General features: G+C 44.8%; 1 protein-coding gene across 2 annotated transcripts in view; it reads left to right on the top strand.

Annotated features, from left to right (window-relative positions):
• The window catches only part of LOC143297979 (EF-hand calcium-binding domain-containing protein 6-like), a 70,404-nt gene that overhangs the window by 40,727 nt on the left and 4,648 nt on the right, over nucleotides 1–25,029 (top strand). For both annotated transcript variants that reach the window (XM_076610612.1, XM_076610611.1), the window contains exons 8-21: nucleotides 1,732–1,869; nucleotides 2,468–2,739; nucleotides 5,381–5,494; nucleotides 6,388–6,512; nucleotides 8,079–8,227; nucleotides 8,687–8,797; nucleotides 9,777–9,893; nucleotides 13,602–13,781; nucleotides 17,113–17,272; nucleotides 18,126–18,179; nucleotides 18,825–18,895; nucleotides 19,812–19,945; nucleotides 21,662–21,831; nucleotides 23,098–23,184. In XM_076610612.1, coding sequence (XP_076466727.1) covers nucleotides 1,732–1,869; nucleotides 2,468–2,739; nucleotides 5,381–5,494; nucleotides 6,388–6,512; nucleotides 8,079–8,227; nucleotides 8,687–8,797; nucleotides 9,777–9,893; nucleotides 13,602–13,781; nucleotides 17,113–17,272; nucleotides 18,126–18,179; nucleotides 18,825–18,895; nucleotides 19,812–19,945; nucleotides 21,662–21,831; nucleotides 23,098–23,184 — 1,882 coding nt within the window. The remainder of the gene's footprint in view (nucleotides 1–1,731; nucleotides 1,870–2,467; nucleotides 2,740–5,380; nucleotides 5,495–6,387; nucleotides 6,513–8,078; nucleotides 8,228–8,686; nucleotides 8,798–9,776; nucleotides 9,894–13,601; nucleotides 13,782–17,112; nucleotides 17,273–18,125; nucleotides 18,180–18,824; nucleotides 18,896–19,811; nucleotides 19,946–21,661; nucleotides 21,832–23,097; nucleotides 23,185–25,029) is intronic.

The following is a 25,029-nucleotide window of genomic DNA, read 5'->3' on the forward strand; positions in this document are numbered from 1 at the left end:
ATAAGTATCCCTATCAAACCAAAATCAAATCAAAAGTCAAATCAAAATGACCATCATCACTGTGTGTCCTAAGGTGGACGAACGGTCATTGTTCAAAATGACCATCATCAGTGTGTGTCATTGTTCAAAATGACCATCATCACTGTGTTTCATTGTTCAAAATGACCATCATCACTGTGTGTCATTGTTCAAAATGACCATCATATATATCACTGTGTCATTGTTCAAAATGACCATCATCACTGTGTTTCATTGTTCAAAATGACCATCATCACTGTGTGTCATTGTTCAAAATGACCACCATCACTGTCATTGTTCAAAATGACCATCATCACTGTGTTTCATTGTTCAAAATGACCATCATCAGTGTGTTTCATTGTTCAAAATGACCATCATCACTGTGTTTCATTGTTCAAAATGACCATCATCACTGTGTGCCATTGTTCAAAATGACCACCATCACTGTCATTGTTCAAAATGACCATCATCACTGTGTGTCATTGTTCAAAATGACCATCATCACTGTGTTTCATTGTTCAAAATGACCATCATCAGTGTGTGTCATTGTTCAAAATGACCATCATCACTGTGTGTCATTGTTCAAAATGACCATCATCACTGTGTTTCATTGTTCAAAATGACCATCATCAGTGTGTGTCATTGTTCAAAATGACCATCATCACTGTGTTTCATTGTTCAAAATGACCATCATCACTGTGTCATTGTTCAAAATGACCATCATCACTGTGTGCCATTGTTCAAAATGACCACCATCACTTTCATTGTTCAAAATGACCATCATCACTGTGTTTCATTGTTCAAAATGACCATCATCACTGTGTTTCATTGTTCAAAATGACCATCATCACTGTGTGTCATTGTTCAAAATGACCATCATCACTGTGTGTCATTGTTCAAAATGACCATCATCACTGTGTGTCCTCCACCAGGAAGGTGGACGTGCAGTCATTGTTCAAAATGACCACCATCACTGTGTGTCATTGTTCAAAATGACCATCATCACTGTGTGTCATTGTTCAGAATGACCATCATCAGTGTGTGTCATTGTTCAAAATGACCATCATCACTGTGTGTCATTGTTCAAAATGACCATCATCACTGTGTGCCATTGTTCAAAATGACCATCATCACTGTGTCATTGTTCAAAATGACCATCATCACTGTGTGCCATTGTTCAAAATGACCACCATCACTGTGTGTCATTGTTCAAAATGACCATCATCACTGTGTGCCATTGTTCAAAATGACCATCATCACTGTGTCATTGTTCAAAATGACCATCATCACTGTGTCATTGTTCAAAATGACCATCATCACTGTGTGCCATTGTTCAAAATGACCACCATCACTTTCATTGTTCAAAATGACCATCATCACTGTGTTTCATTGTTCAAAATGACCATCATCACTGTGTGTCATTGTTCAAAATGACCATCATCACTGTGTGTCATTGTTCAAAATGACCATCATCAGTGTGTGTCATTGTTCAAAATGACCATCATCAGTGTGTTTCATTGTTCAAAATGACCATCATCACTGTGTTTCATTGTTCAAAATGACCATCATCACTGTGTGCCATTGTTCAAAATGACCACCATCACTGTCATTGTTCAAAATGACCATCATCACTGTGTGCCATTGTTCAAAATGACCATCATCACTGTGTGCCATTGTTCAAAATGACGATCATCACTGTGTGTCCACCACCAGGAAGGTGGACGTACGGTCATTGTTGCCTGACGAGTGTTTCCTGCCGGGTGGAGGGGTGACCAGGCTGCAGATGAGACACGCCCTCCTGGACCTTGGGGTCAACCTCACTGACCTGGAGTTCAGACGGTTCTGGGAAAGGTCAGTGGTAGTCGTGAGGGCCTTTGCTCTACGCTCTACTTTTGGAGAGACAGGGAGAGAAAGAGAGAGAGAAAGAAAAGTGGTGGCGAGAAAAGAATACACACACTTCTTGAAAAGCATCTATATTGTATTGTATTGTTCTTTTTTTGTTCTTTTTCTTTCTTTTTTTTTGTCACAACATAATTATTTCTCTGTGTGAAATTCTGGCTGCTCTCCTCAGGGAGAGCGCGTCGCTACACTGAGAGTGCCACCTTTTTTTGTTTTGTTTTTTTGTTTGTTTGTTTTTCCTGCCTGCAGTTTTGTTTTGTTTTTCGTTTTTTGTATTTTTTTGTCTTTGTTTGTTTGTTTGTTTTGTTTTGTTTTGTTTTTGTTTTTTTGGTTGTTTTTTGTTGTTGTTGTTGTTGTTTTTGTTTTCCTATCGAAGTGGATCTTTCTACAGAATTTTGCCAGGGACAACCTTTTTGTTGCCGTGGGTTCTTTTACGTGCTCTAAATGCATATTGCACACGGGGACCTCGGTTTATCGTCTCATTCGAACAAAATTTACCATTTCCACCACCACCATCACCACAACCACCTCCATATCTCACTGATCACAGGTTCGACAAGAGGAACGCGGGCTTCATCCCCCTCCCAGAGCTCTTCGTCCTCCTCAACCTCACGCCCCAAGGGGAGCCCAAGAAGCAGGCTTGGGCCGCGACCACCACCACCACCACCACCACCACCGCCCGCAAGTCCGCCAGCAGCACCACCAACAACCACAAGAAGAACGGCAGCCAGAAAGAACTCCGCTTCCAGACTGACCAGCAAGCCCAGGGCCCACGGCCGGCGGCCAAGGCAGCCCGGGACTTCGCCCTTCGCCGTCACAAAGGTCTTCTTGTGTGTTGTGGTGATGCTGGTGTAGTGTAGTGTAGTGTCAGGTCAGGGGCATAGCCCTTGCTACTGGTACCATGTAACCCACTACTACCTGCCGCATGTGAAGTCTCCCAACGACGGACCAGGCGGAGGAAGAAACCTTTCCCAACGGCTGTGAAGGCGGAAGAGGATGACCAAAGGGCAGGGGGAGCTCTTATCCTTGGCTGGAAGTCATCCTAGGAGACGGAGCTCCGTAGAAAAAACCTGTACCTGCCGAAGCCGTCCTACACATGGCAGTATCTGCACCTGTGGGGCTGTGAGCGTCGGTAGGCGAGAGAGTGGGGAAGGGACTGCACAACTCCTCCTCACTAAAACATGTCACCTGTGCTGGTCAGGCTAGTGGCATAAAGACGTTTGAAAACAAAAGAACGCTGGCCATTAAGAAGAAGCGTGAGCGAAGGAAACAGGGCTCAACTTCTGGAGATGTTTTTCCTTGCAACACCTGTGGGAAGTGCTGCGCATCCAGAATCGGCCTCTTCTCCCACATGAGGACACACACCGACAGATAAGCCTGCCTGCCTAGTCATCCGTTGGACCGACGGGAGACTCCATCATAAGCAGTGCAGTGTAGTGCAGTGTAGTGTAGACTGAAAACGTTTGTTCATTGTGTACGTGTGTCTGACACAACCGTTTTCGTTTCGATTGAGAGACGAGTGCTATAACGTATGCAGCGTGCATGGTTTAAATCATCCTTCGATTTTGTAATGGGTTTTTTTTTTAATGAAAATATACCTGCGTTTATGAAGTGGTGCTTATCTTTTTGTGAAGTCTGTACTGTTGTAGTAGTAGTTGTAGTGGTAGTAGTTGCAGTAGTACTACCAATAGTAGTTTTGTTGTTGTTGTCGTCGCAGTTGTTGTAGTAGTAGTTGTTGCTGCTCATAGCTCGGCCTTTATCAGATTGACATTTGCTTACAGTTGCACCAAAAGCAAAGTGAGACATGTATAATCAATGGTCTCTCCACTGTAGTAGTAGTTGTTGTAGTAGCAGTAATAGCAGTAGTAGTAGTAGTTAGTGGTGCTGGTGCTGGTGCTGCTCAACGCTCGGCTTTTATCACAGATTGACATAAGCTTACAGTTGTGCCAACAGCAAAGTGAGAGCCGTATGATCAATGGTTTCTCCATTGCAGGGGGAAGTCATTTACAGCTGAGTCTTTTGTGAAGGACTATGACTCTCAAACTAGGAGGCAATATTGCATTAGCTCTTGGTGCTGCAGTTTTTTGGGGGGCTAGTTGGCCTTTTGGGAACCATCCCCAACGCCGACTGTCCTAAAACCCTCTTGGCCGAGAGAGTGGGGATGTAACCTGGGGAAGACACTCTCCACTACAATCAATTTCTAGCCCAGATAGTCGGGACAGCAGCTTCCTCCACCGCTGTTTTGATGGTCGTAGTCGGACACGACGACTGACCATCATACAAACACATCAATGGAGTCTTAGTAACTAGTTAAGGGTGGTAACTCTCTCCATTCACATGGTACACAACTTCAAGTCAATGCTGCTTGTGTGATTCAGCTAACACACGGGTATAAATAAAAGGTACATTGGAACATAACCAGCAGCAGCTACAGCAGCAGTAGTAGTAGTAGTAGTACTAGTAGTAGTAAAATTGTTACTGTTATTACTATCATCATCATCATTAGCAGTAGTAGTAGTATCATTATTAATATTATCAATTTTGTTCCAACCCCGACTGTCCTAAAACCCTTTTGGCCGAGAGAGTGGGGATGTAACTTGGGCAAGACACTCTCCACTATAACCAAATTCTATCCCAGATAGTCGGGACAGTAGTCGCTTCCACTGCTCTTCTGGTGGTCATAGTCGGACACGACTATCGTACAAACATACATACAGCCGTCGTAAATAGTTAAGAGCGGTAACTCTCTCCATTCACAAGGTACACAACTTCAGAATCAATGTTACTTATGTAATGCTACCGATTCAGCTAGCACACGGGTAAATAAAAGGTACACTGGAACAAAAACAGCAGCAGCAGCAGTAGTAGTAGTGTTATTACTATTATCATCATCATCGTCATTATCATTATTATTTCTATTATTATCATTATTACTGTTGTTATTATTACTGTTAGTAGTAGTAGTACTAACAGCTAGACAGGACACGTTGTCCGCATGACAGACAGCAGGATCCCGAAGATGCTTTTGTATGGCCAGCTGAAGGAAGGCCACCGCGAACTTGGAAGACCCTGTAAGCGCTTCAAGGACACCTTAAAGACAAACCTCAAAGCCTGTGACATAGAAATCGCTTCCTGGGAAACTGATGCCCTTGACCGCTCTCGCTGGAGGATGCTGTGCTCTAGTGGCATAAAGACGTTTGAAAACAAGAGAACGCTGGCCATTAAGGAGAAGCGTGAGCGAAGGAAGCAGGGCCCAACTTCTGGAGACACCTGTGGGAAGTGCTGCGCATCCAGAATCGGCCTCTTCTTCCATATGAGGACACACACCGACAGATAAGCCTGCCTGCCTACTCGTCCGTCGGTCCGACGGGAGACTCCATTATTATTAGTAGTAGTATCATCATTAGTAGTAGTAGTAGTAGAATCATTATTATTATCACCATCATCATCATTATCATCACAGGTACAGTGAGCATGGGTCCCGTGGCCGGAGGACTGGGGGACGCCTTCAGAGTGGAGGGGATCTTCCGTCGCCCTCAGTCCGCCCGTCTGCCTGAACGGAGAGGGGGGGTGGAAGGTGAGGCGGGGGACAGGCGGGAGGGGAGAGAGGGAGGGAGGGGGCGTTTTGGGGGGTGGGGGTGGGGTTCCTGTTTGTTGTTGTTGTTGTTGTTTTTGGGGGGAGGGTAATAGGTATTGGGGATGGGAGTGGTGGGTTCAGTGGTTGAGTGGTTGTGTTGCGTCGCGAGGCATAGCGGTTGAGTTTAAAACAAGACAGAACTTGACAGTACAGGACACAGCGTGGTATTGTGCAGCTCAAGACAGTGCAGTGCAGTGCAGTGCATACAAGTGCAGGGTGTCTTCTTAAAGATACAATGCAGCACAGAGCAGAGCAGTACAGTGCAATGCAGTACATTAAACTGCACCACAGCACAACACATTGTAGTACAGTGCAGCACAGCGCAACACATTGTAATATAATACAGCACAGTTCAGCTGTGAACGTGCACACGTGAACACGATAAAAACACTTACACACACACACACACACACGCACGCACGCACACACGCATGCACGCACGCACGCGCGCGTGCACACACACACACACACACACACACACACACACACACACACACACACACAAACGCATATATCCATTGTATCCAGGAAATTACACAGGTAATAAGACACAGATAATGTACTGCGATATACGTGACACTGCATCGTACAACAGGTAACCTATAGGGATGTAAGAACTGAAATCAGCCTCATTAAACACCTCATATAAAGAATAATTTGAAAACAAAAAACACTTCCACCAATAGAATGACTCCATCTGTGAACTTGAGTAAGCGACCGATCACCAGACGAATCAGACACGTAGCGAATGACCCAGACAGCCAGCCAGCACGCTCACTCAAACGATGATTCTGAGGCGGCGCCTTCTCATTGGGTAGAACTGTTTGTTGCAGAGGAGACGGCGTGGGAAGCTGGAGAAGATATGCCGGAGGCTGTGGCCCGCAGTAAGATCCGTGCAGTCATGCACCAGAAGCAGCACAGCAAGTTTGACAGCATCCTCGACTGCCTGCATCACAAGGTATCCGGGGGGCACGTGCTTGTTTGTTTGTGTGTTTTGTTTGTTTGTTTGTTTTGTTTTTTTGTTTGTTTGTTTCTTTCTTTTCTTTTTTTTCTTTTTTTGTTGTTGGTTGTTGTCGTCTTGTACTGCTATGTAACCCCGAAAACGAAGTATTGTTGCCAAGCCGGTTGGGTAAGGGATAAAAAAAAAAAAAATGGGTGTCATATGCTGCACAAGGTCAAACTGGGTGCATTTCAGTTTAACATGTGGTAAGAAGGCCCATATCAAACCAAAGAGGCAGTATTTTTTGGAATAAAAATCTTGGCTAAAAATCTTGTATAAAGAAAACTCCCCGTGCATCATAAAACGTAGTTCTTCAGTGTGTTTGGTTGGCGGAGAAGTTGAGAATTGATGAAGAGCGTTTGGGGAGAGGGTTGGGGAGGATATTCTGTGTGTATTTATGTGTGCATGCATGTGTGCTTGTGTGAGTCTGTTTTTGTCTGCATGTACATGAATGTGCGTGCGTGCGTGTGTGTGTGTGTCTGTGTGTGTGTGTGTGTGTGTGCGCGCGCGCGCGCGCGCGCGTGGAGATTAGCATACTAAGTACATTTATATCGTTTCGTCTCCTTTTGTGGGAGTGTGAGCGGTGTGTGTGTGTGTATTTTTGTCGTTGACATGCGTGCACGCTCACACCTGTCAGCAGGGTGGAAATGAGATTTTTTTTAAAAAAACTGTGACCCGCAAGGTAATGATGCTCTATTGCTTCTTGATATTTTTCCTGAATAGCTTTAGCAAGATTTCCTTGATTTTCTACTCGAGCAGACAAGACAGAAAAGTCAAGTGTCTGCTAAATACATCCTCTTTCCACCTTCTGGTATTTTATGCAGATCAGAAATTAGAATCATTGATGCCTGAAACTGAGAAAGAACTGGTCTTGTAACCTGAACCAAGAAATAAAGTTTTAGACCAAATTGGTACAATACATATTAATTTTATTAGTTTGATTTTCATTTATTTTTGATACACCATTATACTGCAGGACTGAGGCGCCATGGCGGAACCGGTTAGGCACTGGACTTCAGCCTGCAGCCAGTTGCATTGTTCAGGGACGGAAGAGCCTAGTATGGTTGTAACCCGCTACTAACTGTGTGTAGTATGGAACTGACCAATGGCGTAGTTCGGTTAACGTAGGCATTTAGTCACGTGTAACTGTCAAAAAGTTAGAAGCAAGCAATGCAACTGGCACCTGATCCATTGTTCATCAGTGATCATGGTTGGAAAGCCCTGTTTCGGCATGGTTGAATGTTCTTGGGGAAAGGCACTTTACTCCGATTTTCCTCACTCCGTCTAGGTGTCAACGGGTACCTGACTTCGGTTGGGGAGGGTTAAAACGGCGGAAGGAGAGGATTGGGCCCCGCCTTCCTATGCCGAGCCCTGGACACAGTGGTTATGAATTCACTGCCCCGATGACCGTGAAAGGCTTCAGGACCTTTAACCCCCAATCCTAACATATACTGTAAACTATTCCCGGTTCATTTTCCCAGTTGAAAAAACACGAGCCCATGTTGATGTGTGTGTGTGAGACAGTTTGAGGAGCATTACATCAGCCTCTTGCTGGCCTTCAAGCTGTTCGACATCCATGATGACGGTCACCTGATGCACATCGACTTCCGGCGTGTGATGAAGGAGTTTGGGTTTCCGGTCAGCGCCGTTCAGCTGGACCTTCTGATTCCCAGGTCATGTCTGGTCCCTTCCCCTCGGCTCTTTCAATCAGTCTGCCTTGAAATCATGTGTGCTTTTTATCTTACAGACAGCGGTACTCGCTGTATGCTTGAATTTTCATGCTTATCTCTTTCAAAGGAGTGATAGCCATTGTGGGCAATGCATTGAAGTTGTATGGGTTAAAGCTGTACGCCTTTCTCTTACAAAGAGCGATAGTTAGTATATGTTGTACGCCTTTGTCTCGAAAAGAGCAATGGTCGTTGTATGCCGCCTTAAAGTCCATGTGGGCTTTTGTCTTACAATGAACAACAGGTACCGCACTTTGTTGTTTTTTTGTTGCATGAATGAATGTGTGTGTGTGTGTGTGTGTGTGTGTGTGTGTGTGTGTGTGTGTGTGTGTGTGTGTGTGTGTGTGTTGTGTGTGTGTGTGTGTGTGTGTGTGTGACACGCTGACCTCCCTTGGCCTGCTGCAGGTTTGGGATCACCATGAAGCACGGGCTGATCGGCTATCGCCAGCTGCTGACCAAGCTGTTCAACCACTCCGAGTCCCTCACCTCCAGAGTCATCGATGATTTCATGCAGGCGTAAGAGTCTTGTCCATACTCTGTGTGCGTGTGTGTGTCTGTGTGTGTGTGTGTGCGTGTGTGTGTGTTTGTGTGTGTGCGTGTGTGTGTGTGTTTGTGTGCGTGTGTGTGTGTTTGTGTGTGTGTGTGTGCGCGTGTGTGTGTGCGCGCGCGCTTGTGTATTTGTGTGTTTGTGTGTGTGGCTATGATATGTGGAGTGGGGGTGGTGGGCGTGATGTCACCAGTGGTTGTCTCAACGAACATGCCGTTCGATCTGCATGCACAGAAAAAAAAAAAAAAAACAGGACGGAATGAAAGCGGGCAGTGAAGCAGTGAACCCCATGTGAATGCGGTTGTATTGATTGTTAACGACAACGACAACGACACTGACGATGATGATGATGATGATGATGGTGATGATGATGCTGGTGAGGATGAGGATGATGATGATGTTGAAGACAATGACATTGAGGAGGAGGAGAAGGAGGATAAGATGATGATGATGATGATGACGACGACGACATTGAAGATGACGATGATGATTATGATGACGACATTGAAGATGACGATTATGATGATGATGATGATGATGATGATGACAACGACATTGAAGATGATGATGACGATGATGATTATGATGACGACATTGAAGATGACGATTATGATGATGATGATGACAACGACATTGAAGATGATGATGACGATGATGATTATGATGACGACATTGAAGATGACGATTATGATGATGATGATGATGATGACGACGACGACATTGAAGATGACGATGATGATTATGATGACGACATTGAAGATGACGATTATGATGATGATGATGATGATGACAACGACATTGAAGAAGATGATGATGAAGACAACGACATTGAAGATGATTATGATGATGATGATGATGAAGACAACGACATCGATGATGATGATGATGATGATGTTGATCAGAACGATCATGATGATGATGGCCTACGTGTACATGGCTTGTGTGCAGGAGGTTGGAGGGGGGAATGGAGGTGAACGGGGAGGGGGATAGTGAGGAGGACACCATCGTTCGCCGACTGGTGGAGTTTATACATCAAGAGTACATGGACCTGGCCCTCTTCCTCTTGTTAGTCACCTTGTCTGTCTGTCGGTCGGTCTGTCTGTCTGTCTGTATCTTTGTCGGTCTGTATGTTTGCTTGCCTGTCTCCTTGTCTGTCTACCTATCCCCCCCCCCGCCCTCCCCGTCTCTCTCTCCGCTCTCTTGTCCCCCCACCCCCCGCCCCCTCTTTCTCTCTCTCTCTCTCTCTCTCTCTCTCTCTCTCTCTCTATATATATATATATATATATATATATATATATATATATATAGGTAGGTAGGTAGGTAGGTAGGTAGGCATCCTTCAGTCTCGGAACACTATGGAGTTGCGCTCTAGGTGTTTATTCTGGTACAGCGTCGGGTGTGGCTGGCCAGTCCGACGCGGGAATGACAGTCCCTGTGGCAGAGGGCACAGATGAAGTCTGACGCTGGTCTGTCTGCCTGGGCTGCAGTCTTTCTTCTCATTCTCTTTTCCTCGTGCTGCTGAGCGAGTGTCTCTTCGAACTTGGAAAGACCTTTCTGCACAGTCTGTCTCCAGGCTGACCGTTCGAGGGCTGTTGCTTCCCAGTTATTCTGGTCGATGTTCAAGGCTTTTAGGTCCCTCTTGCACACGTCTTTGAATCGCAGCTGTGGTCTACCTGTGGGACGTTTTCCCTGCACAAGGAGGAGGTCTTTAGGGATCCGTCCGTCGTCCATGCGCACGACATGGCCGAGCCAGCGCATACGTCTCTGTTTCAACAGCGTGTACATACTAGTGCATCCAGCTCTTTCCAGGACAGTGTTGTTTGGGACCTTGTCCTGCCAGGTGATGTTCAGAATGCGTCGGAGGCTACGTATGTGAAAAGCATTGAGCTTTCGCTCTTGTCGGGCACGCAAAGTCCAGGACTCGCTGCCATACAGGAGGGTGCTCACGACGCAGGTTCTGTAAATCTCGATCTTTGTGTGCTCAGTCAGACTGCTGTTGTTCCATGCTTTCTTTGTCAGTCTGGTCATGGTGGTAGCTGCCTTGCCGATGCGCCTGTTGAGCTCTGCGTCAAGTGAGAGGGTGTCTGAGATAGTTGAGCCCAGATAAACGAAGTCATGGACGACATCCAGTTCATGGTCATTGATGCTGATGGCTGGGGGAGAGTCAACATCTTGTCCCATGACCTGTGTTTTCTTCAAGCTAATGGTAAGCCCGAAGTCTTGGCAGGCATCGCTGAAGCGAGTCATGAGCTGCTGTAGGTCCTCGGCTGAGTGGGCGGTTACTGCTGCGTCGTCTGCAAAGAGGAAGTCACGCAGGCACCTCAGCTGGACTTTAGTCTTGGCTCTTAGTCTGGAGAGGTTGAAGAGCTTTCCATCTGTCCTGGTTCGGAGGTAAATACCTTCAGCTGCAGGACCAAATGCGTGTTTCAGCATCACAGCAAAAAAGATTCCAAACAGGGTGGGAGCCAGGACGCAACCCTGTTTCGCTCCGCTCCGTATGCTGAAGGCAGCTGATGTTGAGCCGTCACAGACGACGGTGCCTTTCGTGTCTTCGTGGAAGGATCTGATGATGCTGAGAAGTTTGGTTGGACATCTGATCTTGGAAAGGATCTTGAAGAGGCTATCCCTACTGACCAGATCGACAGCCTTTGTGAGGTCTATGAAGGCAACGAAGAGTGGCTGCCTTTGCTCCCTACATTTCTCCTGAAGTTGTTTGAGGGAGAAGATCATGTCTATAGTGGATCTGTTGGCACGGAAACCGCACTGCGATTCAGGGTAGACTTGCTCTGCAAGTACTTGGAGCCTCTTCAGTACTACTCGTGCAAAGACTTTCCCAACGATGCTGAGGAGGGATATGCCGCGATAATTATTGCAATCGCTTCTGTCACATTTGTTTTTGTACTGTGTGACGACGTTAGCATCCCTCATGTCTTGTGGTACTTCACCTTCACTCCAACAGAGGCAGAGGATTTCATGCAACTCGGTGATGAGTGTCTCTTTGCAGCACTTCAGTACTTCGGCGGGAATACCGTCTTTCCCTGGTGCCTTTTACGTTCTTTTACCCAGACAATCCGTTTCCTTGGGGGAAAATATAGATTTCTTTCTGACTTGTACTTCTGTGTGTATCATGTGTGTGACACAGCACGTGCAACCTGCAAGTGGTGGGTCAGGTGACGATGCCACGATTTTTTTTTTTTTTTTTTTTTTTTTTTGCCATGCGGTTTTGTTGTTTGTTTGTTGTTTTTTGTTTTTGTTGTTGTTGTTGTTTTTTGTGTGTGTGTTTTGTTGTTTGGGGTTTTTTGTGTGTTTTTTTGGTGTTGCTGTTGTTGTTGTTTTTGTTTGCCAGAGGCAAGAGAGTCCAGGGCTTCGCTGAGTTCATCTATGGTTGGTTCTCTGTCAAGCTCTTCCAGCTCTGGTAGGCACTCTATGGCATTCAGGGCATCTTCTGTGACTACACTTTCCCTTGCATATAGCTCAGTGTAGTGTTCTACCCAGCGCTCCATCTGTTGTTCTCTTGTCTTGAATCACCTCCCCTGTAGCTGATTTCAAATGGGCAGTTTTCTTTTGCGTTGGGCCCAGTGCCTGCTTGATGCCGTCATACATCGCCTTGATGTTGCCTGTGTCAGCTGCGATCTGAATCTGGAAGCAGAGCTGAAGCCAATAGTCGTTGGCGCATTGCCTGGCACATTGCTGGACTTTGCTGCGAGCAGCACGGAGAACCTGGAGGTTCTGCTCACTGGGATTGGTTTTGTATGCCGTCAAGGCGTTTCTCTTGGCATCGATGACTGGTGTCATTTCTTCTAAGTGGGCTTCGAACCAATCAGCTGACTTCTGGTCTTCTTGCCAAAGGTGGACATGGCGGCGTTGTAGACAGCATCTCTGAAATGTTCCCATCGGTCTTGGGCATTTGCAGTGGGTGGGCCAGGGAGAGAATCCTCCAACACACGCGCAAACTCCTCCACTTTTTTTTGATCGCATGTTTTGCTGGTGTCGATGCGAGGTTGTCCCTCCTTTCTCGTACGGTGCAGTCTCTTCGCGGGGAGCGTCACACTGCTTCACACCAAAGAGTGGTCAGTGTCACAATCGGCGCTCTGGTAGCTGCGAGTGATCTTGATGCTGGAAAGGTTGACACGTCTGGTGAGGATCAGGTCGAGCTGATGCCAGTGTTTGGATCGTGGGTGTCTCCAGGAGACTCGATGCTGAGGCTTCGTGTTGAAGAAGGTGTTACTGATGCACAACCCATGATGACAGCAGAGCTCTAGCAGGCGCTGGCCATTCTCGTTCATTTTCCCAGTGCCGAACTGACCCAAGCAGGTGGGCCAGGAGTTGTGATCGACACCTGCTCTGGCGTTGAAATCGCCGGCGATGAACAGTAGTTCTCTGTCGGGAATTCTCCTTACAGCAGCACTGAGGTCGTCATAAAACTTGTCTTTTGCTTCTGCTGTGGATGCCAAAGTTGGTGCGTAGGCACTGATTAGACTGACTGGTCCTGATATGTGTGTGTGTGTGTGTGTCTGTCTGTATGTGTGTGTGTGTGTGAACTCAACATCGAAACGATGAAGTTACCTCCTAGGTGAATGAATGAATAAACAAGAATACAAAATTACTCTGTAAATGACTGGGGGATAAAAAAAAAATTAAAAAAAAGAAGAAGAAGCCATGATTGAATAATGAAATTAATTGAGATATCTGGATAAATCAACGAAGAAGTGAGTCAATGGAAAAAAAAATGAATAAATAAACAAATAAACAAATAAATACTCTTGTTCCCAGACGCAGCGACCGACGAAACAAAGGGGTGCTATCGGCAGCGGAAGTGCGCGCAGGGGTGGAGCGTTGCCTTGGTTACTTAATGACTGACAAGCAGTGGGTGGAGCTTCAGGTCAAGCTGCCACGTGACGCGGACGGGGCTGTGCGTTATCTGGACTTTCTTCTCAGCTTCGGCAGCGGAGCGTAAGTTGTTTGGGGTGTTTTTGTTTCTGGTTGTTGTTTTTTTTGTTTTGTTTTTTGGGTTGGTTTTTTTTTTGTTTTTTATTGTTGTTGTGGGGTTCGGGGGGTGGGTGTTTTTGCTGTTTTTCACATAAAGTTTGAGAGTACATGCAAATGGTTTTAGTGTCCTACATTATTGAGTGTTTTGCAATGGAGGCATATGAGAATGACATGTTGCATATGGTTGATCTTTTTGATCAAGAAATAGCCAGAATACGCCGCGAAATGACCCATAACATGAACCCGAACCGACTCTTGTAGTCTCAGGCCGCCATGGGTTTGTTTTTTTTTTTGTGTTTTTTTTTTGTCTACATTTTCAAAGTTTGTGGGGCCAAAACACGAAAAAAGCAAGATGGCGGCACGTTAGTTTGGTGACTGAATCTGCATGTGCATCAAAATTGAGTAAAATTGACGTATTAAACAGAGTCGAAAACCACTGAACATGGGTTACAACATCTACTGATGGTAATGTCGTTTCCTCTGTGCACAAGAATTGCCAGTAAAATAGGCCCCGCTGAATCTAGGACACAGAAATAGGACTTTACCGTAAATGCACCTGTCCGGTTTGGGAAGTTTAGAACTTTGGAAGGGGGGGACTGGGTCCCGCCTTCCTATGTCGAGCGCTAGACCCAGTGAATACGAATTCCCTGCCCCAGTGGCTGCAAAAGGCTAGGGGGCCTTCAGTCAATATGCTACTTTCTGACTTGTATTTTTGTCTCAGTGGGCGTCTGACAGTGCTGGCACGCGGAGCCTGCAAGTCAGTAGGCCAAGCGTAGAAACCACTTAGTTGTTGCCATGGGTTCTTTTACGTTCTTTTACCCAGACAATCCGTTTCCTTGGGGGAAAATATAGATTTCTTTCTGACTTGTACTTCTGTGTGTATCATGTGTGTGACACAGCACGTGCAACCTGCAAGTGGTGGGTCAGGTGACGATGCCACGAATTTTTTTGCCATGCGGTTTTGTTTTTTGTTGTTGTTGTTGTTTGTTTGTTTTGTGTGTGTGTGTTTTGTTGTTTGTTTTTTGTGGGGTTTTTTTGTTGTTGTTGTTTTTTGTTTGTTTGTTTGGGTGGGTTTTTTTTTCTTTTTTTAGGGTGAAGGTTGCAAAGTGGATACGACGCTCCTGCCAATGCAGTGTCCGTGAGGGTGTGGGTTCGATTCCCGCTCACACCCTTTCTCCCAGGTTTGACAGGAAAATCTAAATGAGCGTCTAGTCATTGGATGAGACTATAAACCGAAGTCCCATGTGTAGCACGCACTTAGCACACTGAAAAAAGAACCCATGGCAAGAAAAGTGTTGTCCTCTGGCAAACATTTCTTAAGAAGAAATCCACTCTGACTGGTACACAAATATACATGCATGGAGTCGAGGCCTGACTGAGCACGTTGGGTTAATGCTACTGTCAGACATTTGCCCAGCAGATGTGGCCGGTGTAGCATGTATGGATTTGTCCGATCGCAGTGACGCCTCCTTGAGAAACGGGAACTGAAAACTCTTTTACGTTCTTCCACCCAAGCTTTGTGTTTCTCTCTGTGTCCTGTCATACGTTCTTCCACCCAAACTTTGTATTTCTCTGTGTCCTGTCATACGTTCTTCCACTCAAACTTTGTGTTCCTCTCCGTGTCCTGTCTTACAACTCATACGTTCTTCCAGTCAAACTTTGTGTTTCTCTGTGTCCTGTCATACGTTCTTCCAGTCAAACTTTGTGTTTCTCTCTGTGTCCTGTCTTACAACTCATACGTTCTTCCACCCAAACTTTGTGTTTCTCTCTGTGTCCTGTCTTACAACTCATACGTTCTTCCACCCAAACTTTGTGTTTCTCTCTGTGTCCTGTCTTACAACTCATACGTTCTTCCACTCAAACTTTGTGTTTCTCTCTGTGTCCTGTCTTACAACTCGTACGTTCTTCCACCCAAACTTTGTGTTTCTCTCTGTGTCCTGTCTTACAACTCATACGTTCTTCCACTCAAACTTTGCGTTTCTCTCTGTGTCCTGTCTTACAACTCATACGTTCTTCCACCCAAACTTTGTGTTTCTCTGTGTCCTGTCATACGTTCTTCCACCCAAACTTTGTGTTTCTCTCTGTGTCCTGTCATACGTTCTTCCACCCAAACTTTGTGTTTCTCTCTGTGTCCTGTCTTACAACTCATACGTTCTTCCACCCAAACTTTGTGTTTCTCTGTGTCCTGTCATACGTTCTTCCACTCAAACTTTGTGTTTCTCTCTGTGTCCTGTCTTACAACTCATACGTTCTTCCACCCAAACTTTGTGTTTCTCTCTGTGTCCTGTCTTACGTTCTTCCACCCAAACTTTGTGTTTCTCTCTGTGTCCTGTCTTACGTTCTTCCACTCAAACTTTGTGTTTCTCTCCGTGTCCTGTCTTACAACTCATACGTTCTTCCAGTCAAACTTTGTGTTTCTCTCTGTGTCCTGTCTTACAACTCGTACGTTCTTCCACCCAAACTTTGTGTTTCTCTCTGTGTCCTGTCATACGTTCTTCCAGTCAAACTTTGTGTTTCTCTGTGTCCTGTCATACGTTCTTCCACCCAAACTTTGTGTTTCTCTCTGTGTCCTGTCTTACAACTCATACGTTCTTCCACCCAAACTTTGTGTTTCTCTCTGTGTCCTGTCTTGCAACTGATACGTTCTTCCACCCAAACTTTGTGTTTCTCTCTGTGTCCTGTCTTACAACTCATACGTTCTTCCACCCAAACTTTGTGTTTCTCTCTGTGTCCTGTCTTACAACTCATACGTTCTTCCACCCAAACTTTGTGTTTCTCTGTGTCCTGTCAAACGTTCTTCCACCCAAACTTTGTGTTTCTCTCTGTGTCCTGTCATACGTTCTTCCACCCAAACTTTGTGTTTCTCTCTGTGTCCTGTCTTACAATTCATACGTTCTTCCACCCAAACTTTGTGTTTCTCCCTGTGTCCTGTCTTACAACTCATACGTTCTTCCACCCAAACCTTGTGTTTCTCTGTGTCCTGTCATACGTTCTTCCACTCAAACTTTGTGTTTCTCTGTGTCCTGTCTTACAACTCATACGTTCTTCCACCCAAACTTTGTGTTTCTCTCTGTGTCCTGTCTTACAACTCATACGTTCTTCCACTCAAACTTTGTGTGTTTCTCTGTGTCCTGTCATACGTTCTTCCACCCAAACTTTGTGTTTCTCTCTGTGTCCTGTCTTACAACTCATACGTTCTTCCACCCAAACTTTGTGTTTCTCTCTGTGTCCTGTCTTACAACTCATACGTTCTTCCAGTCAAACTATGTGTTTCTCTCTGTGTCCTGTCTGACAGTGCCGGCACGTGGAACCTGCAGGCAGTAGGTCAGGTGACGGTGCCCAGGAACAAGGTGGTGTACGAACCCACGGAGGAGGTCCGCCGCCTGGAACGTGCCAAGTCCGAGATGGTGCCCACCTCCCTGCCCAGAAAGGAGGACCACCGACCTCAGGATCAGGTGTGCAGAGGGGGGAGGGGGAGGGAGTAGGGAGCTTAAAGGGGTGGTGGTGAGGAGGAGGTGGGGTGGTGTAGTGGTGGAGTTCAGGTGGATGTGTGTTTTTGGTGCATTTTGTTTTTTCCCTGCCTTTTTTTTTCTTGCTGTGCAGTGCGGGTTCTACATCGTTAACGCCTTGGTGGAGGTTACTAGTCATTCTGAAGTCGCGGTTGTTTATATTTTCTTTTGGGGTTGTTGTTTTGTTCTGTTTTTGTTTTTGTTTTTTGGTTGTTGTTGGGTTTTTTTCTTTCCTTTTTTTTCTTTTTTTTTTCTTTTTTTTATTTGTTTGTTTGTTGTTGTTGTTTTTGTTGTTGTTTTTTTGTTGTTGATGATGTTTTGCGGGGTTGGGTTTTGTGTAACTGTTTATCTCTCTCTCTCTCTCTCTCTCTCTCTCTCTCTCTCTCTCTCTCTCTCTCTCTCTCTCTCTCCTATGTATTTTACAAACACCATGCTTGTGTGTGTGTGTGTGTGTGTGTGTGTTTGATTCTTTCCCTCTCTTATGTATTTCTGTTAACACCATGCTTTAATATTTATGTACTATTGTGTAGCGTAAACTATTCAGGGCGGGGCTGGGTGTAAAAAAAAATTAAAAAAAGAAGCGCACCAGTGCTTATCTATTAACCTCGAAATTAAAAAAATTCCCTTGTCTTGTCTTGTCCTGTCTTGTCCTGTCCTCCTTCCACCATCCTCAATGCTGCAAATCAAAATTAAGGCCATTTTGTCTGACAGCCATTGAAAAACGATGAGAGAGACAGACAGACAGACAGACAGACAGAGAGACGTCTCAGTGAAAGTTTTTTTTAATCCTTTGTTGCAGCTTCGAAAGGAACTGGAAGAATTCTTTACACAGCATCTGTACGAAGTAGAACAGGTAAAGTTGTTCACTTGTTCAGGAATAATTGTGCACGTGCAGCTCGATAGTAAACGTGTAAGTGTATATCTGTGCTCTGTGTGTGTATGTGTTGTTTGGTTGCTTTGTGTGTGTGTGTGTGTGTGTGTGCGTGCGTGCGTGCGTGGGTTACGTGCGTGCGTGCGTGCGTGTGTGTGTGTGTGCTTTCCAATTAAATGTTTTATATTTTGTGTGAATTATTTATAAAATGTATTTTACTTCATCAAGGCTATGCTAAATCAAAAGCATTTTGGTTGAGAGAGGATTCGAATGCGATGGAATCACAGTCATTTGCAATTTGTTTTAATAATTTTGTTAATAAGACATACTGAAACTGCAAGATATCTGTATTCGAAATCGACATATAAGTTTCAGAGCATCGCAGTATTTTTTTTTTTTTAATTCAAAATCGATTTGAGTAGACTGAAATGATACATTTCGCACCTACAAGATACTAATGTTGTGTCTTTATTTCAGTTTAGACCCAATCTAAGTTTTTGAGCTACATGGATATTCTATGCATATCATCGTAAGTGTTTGACATCGTATGTGACAAAGTAATTTAAATTAATACAATACAATACAAACATGTGTGACAAATTGCCCTCTCCTCTGTCCACCATGCAGCGCTTTAGAGACCTGGACAGGAAATCCCATAAAGGCTTCAGCCAGTGGCAGTTCGGAGCGCTACTCAATCTGTGAGCTTCTTGTCATCTGTCCTTCTTAATGTCACGGCTTAAAATCTTTAGATCGGGTTAATCATGTGATCATTCTGCAGGTGTGTGTTTCTGTTCGTTCTTTGGTTTGACGTCTTTTCACTGCAAGTGGTATTAGACGAGGGTAGGAAAAAAAATCGAGTGGGCGGGGGGGGGGGGGGGGGGGGGGCGGAATTACTGTGTACGCATGCGAGTACGTGAAAGTGTTTGTGTGTGTGTGTGTGTGTGTGTGTGTTACGTATAGAAAATTATTTAAGTTTTGTTAAAAAAAAAGATTTTTAACAAAAAAGAATATAACAATATAACATATTTCTAATGAAAAACTAACAACTATAACAGCGAACCAACTGGACTATTTAACAAGGTGTTGAAAAAGTCATACATCAGCAATGGACTGCTGAAGATCGTCAACACTGAAGATGATTTCAGTTCAGGGATTTGAGACTTTAACATATCGCAAGTTGGCATATGATCGTGTATTTCTGTGTATGTGTGTTTGTGTGTATGTTTGTACTTGTAACAGTTTTGAATATATTAATGTTAACGTGTGTGTGTGTGTGTATGTGTGTGGTGTACTTGCAGCAGGTGTGTGTGTGTGTGTGTGTGGTGTACTTGCAGCAGGTGTGTGTGTGTGTGTGTGGGTGTGTGTGTGTGTGTGGTGTACTTGCAGCAGGTGTGTGTGTGTGTGTGTTTGTGTGTGTGTGTGTGGTGTACTTGCGGCAGGTGTGTGTGTGTGTGTGTGTGTGTGTGTGTGTGTGTGTGTATGCGTGTGTGGTGTACTTGCGACAGGTGTGTCTGTGTATGTGTTGGTGAGCTTTTCTGTCAGAATATTTGTGCAAACCATCCTCTTTCTTTACCTATATTTTTAATGTGTCGCACTGAATTCCCTGTTGACCAGGTGTGGGTTCCCCATGACTGACCATGAGCTGACCGCCTTCTGGCTGTCCCAGAAGCTGGACGGGGATCTGTCCACCTTTGAGGACGTGGTCAAACAGTTCGTTCCTTCCTATGGACACACTGCTGTACTGGCGGGTAACTATGATTATTTGTATTTGTGTTCAGTCTTTTTATCACAACAGATTTCCCTGTGTGAAATTCGGGCTGCTCTTCCCAGGGAGAGCGCGTCGCTACACTACAGCGCCACCCTTTTTTTTTTTTTTCCTGCGTGCAGTTTTATTTGTTTTTCCTATCGAAGTGGATTTTTTCTACAGAATTTTGCCAGGAACAACCCTTTTGTTGCCGTGGGTACTTTTACGTGCGCAAAGTGCATGCTGCACACGGGACCTCGGTTTATCGTCTCATCCGAATGACTAGCGTCCAGACCACCACCCAAGGTCTAGTGGAGGGGAGAAAATATCGGCGGCTGAGCATTGATTCAAACCAGCGCGCTCAGATTCTCTCGCTTCCTAGGCAGAACTTGAGTAGTGGTCTGGACGCTAGTCATTCAGATGAGACGATAAACCGAGGTCCCGTGTGCAGCATGCACATATACTCATTCCATCTCGACTAATGGGGAAATAATATGGTGGATATTTGTATTTGTATTTCTATTTATCACAACAGATTTTTCTGTGTGAAATTCGGGCTGCTCTCCTCAGGGAGAGCGCGTCGCTACACTACAGAGCCACCCTTTTTTTTTCTTTTTCTTTTTTCTTTTTTTTTTTTTTTTTTTTTTTTTTTTTCCTGCGTGCAGTTTTGTTTTTCCTATCGAAGTGGATTTTTCTACAGAATTTTGCCAGGAACAACCCTTTTGTTGCCTTGGGTTCTTTTACGTGCACTAAGTGCATGCTGCACACGGGACCTCGGTTTATCGTCTCATCCGAATGACTAGCGTCCAGACCACCACTCAAGGTCTAGTGGAGGGGGAGAAAAAATATCGGCGGCTGAGCCATGATTCGAACCAGCGCGCTCAGATTCTCTCGCTTCCTAGGCGGACGCGTTACCTCTAGGCCATCACTCTGCTTATATTGCCGGAAGTTTCCTATCAAAAGTTAAACTTCGTACTTGTATATTTCTGTGTTTTCTCAACGCCGTCCTCAGCAAAACGAAATGGTACAAGAAAGTCTTGGGGCTTGTTAAGTTGTGAGTGAACCGAGTAAATGAACAGTTGCATAACATATTTTTTGCCTGGCCACAGGCGCCCGACCGTGGTGTTGCAACGGTATCAGTATCAGTATCAGTAGCTCAAGGAGGCGTCACTGCGTTCGGTCAAATCCATATACGTTACACCACATCTGCCAAGCAGATGCCTGCCGGACCAGCAGCGTAACCCAACGCGCTTAGTCAGGCCTTGAGAAAAAAAATAATGAAATAAAATATAGAATAAAAATAAATAATAATAAAAATGAAATAGAATAAAATAAAGTAAAAAACTGACAATTTTTTTTAATAATAATAATAATTTTTGTAATGAAATAAAATAAATAATAGTTATAATTTAAATTTTAAAATAAATAATAATAATAATAATAAATAATTTAAAATAAATAATAATATTATTATTGATAATATTAATAATAATAATAATACTTTTTTTTTTAAATTATAATAATTTTAATAAATAAAAAAAGACTGTAATAAACTGGGGGGAGTGCCAGAGACGAGTGTCACGGTTTTCTTGCCAAACATAACTTGAATGACTTCTCATTTTCTTCTTCCTATTTCTTCTACTTCTTCTTCTTAGTAGCAGCAGTAGTAGTGGTGGTGTTTATTCATTATTATTATTGTTGTTATCATCATGCCCCACAGATAAAGAGAACCAGGACGGGCAGACCAGCAGACGAGCCGTGTACACGGGATCCACAACGAAGAAGACCCTCCGGACGACGCTACTGCAGTCCAAGAGAGCCGCCACTGCGCATGCCCGGCCCACCCCCTCCCCCTTCCTCACCCAGGTCATGATCAAGGCCAAGGCCGCGGTACGCTGCTGACACTGCTACGTATAGGACAAATTTTATTCCGTTTTACTTATGTCACAGATTGATATAAGTTTACAGTATGGGCCAACAGCAAAGTGAGAGCTGTATTATCAACGGTTTCTCCATTGCTGTGGGAAATTATTAACAGCTTAGCTTTTTGTCAAGGACTATGATTCTCAAAGTAGGAGGCAAAATTGCACCGGCTCTTAGTGCTGCAGCCTTGGGGGCTAGTTGGCCTTTTGGGAACCATCCCCAACGCCGACTGACCTAAAACCCTCTTGGCCGAGAGAGTGTGGATGTGACTTGGGAAAGACATTCTCCACTATAATCAAATTCTAGCCCAGATAGTCGGGACAGCAGTTACCTCCTCTGCTGTTCTGATGGTCATAGTCGGACACGACTATCATACATATGATCAATATCATCGGTACTTTTACAGCGCGTATCCTCAGTCACAGACAAGTGATGGTTATCATCCTTACTTATATAGTGCCTATCCTCGGTCATGGATGGATGGTGATTATTATTAATAATACTTATACAGCGCCTGTCGGTCAAAGACTAAGCTCCAAGCATTTTACTATCACGGGAGTCGGTTGCACAGCAAGTTGCCTATCTAGATTGATTTGACTGATAGCTACCTCTCTCTCTCACTCACTCACACACACACACACACACACACACACACACACACACACACACACACACACACACACACACATATATATATATATATATACATGCACACGCACGCACGCACGCACTCACGCGCGCACGCACGCACGCACACACACACACACACACACACACACACACACACACACACGTGCGCACGCGCGCACGCGCACATGTTTATTCGATAAACAAACGATGATGACGACACGGACAAAGTGGCTGGGGTTGAAATTCAAACATTTGTTCGTTTCTCCTATCCTGTTGTGTCGCGTAGATCGCATCTTATTTTATCTGATCGTATCATATTGTATCATCTCGCATCGCATCGCATCGTATCGTATCTATCGTACTCTAGTTTGAATTGTATTGCACACACAGTTTATGTATTTGTATTAGGAGAAAGTAAAGCAAGCATTCAAAATGTGCGTGTGTGTGTGTCTGTGTCTGTGTCTGTGTGTGTGTTGTGTTGGGTTGTGTTTTGTGTGTGTCTGTGTCTGTGTGTGTCTGTATGTGTGTGTGTTGTGTTGGGTTGTGTTTTGTGTGTGTGTGATGTGTGTGTGTGCGTGTGTGTGTGTGTGTGTGTGATGACAGGTGGTGAAGAACTGGGGATACCTACGTCGCGGATTCCGTAAGAATGATCCCAACGGCCTGGGGACCGTCTCCTTCCAGCAGATGATGGTATGGCAGTGATGATAATGATGATGATAATGATGATGATGGTCGTGGTGGTGGTGATGGTGGTTGGTAGTGATGGTGGTGGTTGTGATGGTGGTGGTGGTGATGGTAGTGGAGGTGGTGGTGGTGGTAGTGATGATGGTGGTAGTGATGGTGGTGGTGGTCATGGTGATAATGATGATGATTGTGATGGTGATGGTGATAATGATGGTGGTGGTGATGGTGATGATGGTGGTGGTGGTAGTGATGGTGATAATGATAATGATGATGGTGGTGGTGGTGGTGGTGGTGATGATGATGGTGGTGGTGGTGATGATGATGATGGTGGTGGTGGTCGTGGTGACGATGATGGCGTGATGGCGGTGGTGGTGGTGGTGATGATGATGATGGTGGTGGTGGTGATGATGATGGCGTGTTGATGGTGGTGGTGATGATGATAGTGATAATGATGATGGTGGTCGCGGTGTTAATGATAGTCGTGGTGGTCGTGGTGATGATGATGGCGTGATGATGGTGGTGGTGATGATGATGATAATGGTGGTGGTGATGGTGATGGTGGTAGTGATAGTGGTGGTGGTGATGTTGATGGCGTGATGGTGGTGGTGGTGGTGGTGATGATGGTGATGGTAGTGGTGGTGATAGTGATGGTGGTGGTGATGATTAGGATGACGACACACTAGTGCATTAAAAAGAATGCAGTCATGTACAAGTACTCGTCGCACCTTAAAAGAATGCAACAAATGTCAAATATGAAACACACACACACACACACACACACACGCACACACACACGCGCGCACGCACGCACACACACACACACACACACACACACACACACACACACACACACACACACACACACACACACACGCACGCACGCACGCACGCACGCACACACAGGAATCTTGTTTCACTGTTCTGCATACATATAATTCTATAATCTGTGACAGCTGCCTCAAGAGAAGAACATAAACAAAACGTACATTATATTTGGATTATGATTACGCTAGGAATTAAACGAGATAGGCATTTTTATTTCTATCTCCGATCAGGGTATATATTTTTTTCTTTCAATCGTCTTTATCCATAATGCAAAAAAAAAAAAATTGAATAACAGGGTTTTCAATCCTCCGCCCTTTTATCTTAATTCTTCTGTCTTTTGATTATATTTCAATAAATCTACTTCTTTGTTTATATTTATTTTCTTTTATTTTAGTTTTAACTACACATACTTTACCGTGACCCACTAGTGCAGACTCCGACAGGGAGTTCGATTCCTGTCCTGTGCAAACTACTATCCGCTTATGCGGAGAAAACGAAAGTAGCTACGGCCGATAACCTTTTAGTTTATGCTTTATACACACACGCAATAGCCGAATCTGAGGGTCCGGGGTTCGAATCTCGGTGACGCCTGGTGGGTAAAGGGTGGAGATTTTTCCGATCTCCCAAGTCAATATATGTGCAGACCTGCCAGTGCCTGAACCCCGTTCGTGTGTATACACACGCAGAAGATCAAATACGCACTGTTAAAGATCCTGTAATCCATGTCAGCGTTCGATGGGTTATGGAAACAAGAACATACCCAGCATGCACACCCCCGAAAACGGAGTATGGCTGCCTACATGGCGGGGTAAACAAACAAAACGGTTATACACGTAAAATTTTAAATGTTGCATGTTTGTCTGAGTGCGTGTGCGTGCCTGAAATCTGATTGAATGACGCAGGAAACGAATGATGTGCGCCCAATGGCAGCCATCAGTCAGCTCTACCCACGTAGGCAGCCTGTTGTGTAAATGACCCCGTGTTTAGAGCTTGGTATCCGACCGAGGATAGGCGCTATATAAGTAT

This window comes from Babylonia areolata, chromosome 23 (genome assembly GCF_041734735.1).
Source record: "Babylonia areolata isolate BAREFJ2019XMU chromosome 23, ASM4173473v1, whole genome shotgun sequence".
In the NCBI taxonomy this organism is placed as follows: domain Eukaryota; kingdom Metazoa; phylum Mollusca; class Gastropoda; order Neogastropoda; family Buccinidae; genus Babylonia; species Babylonia areolata.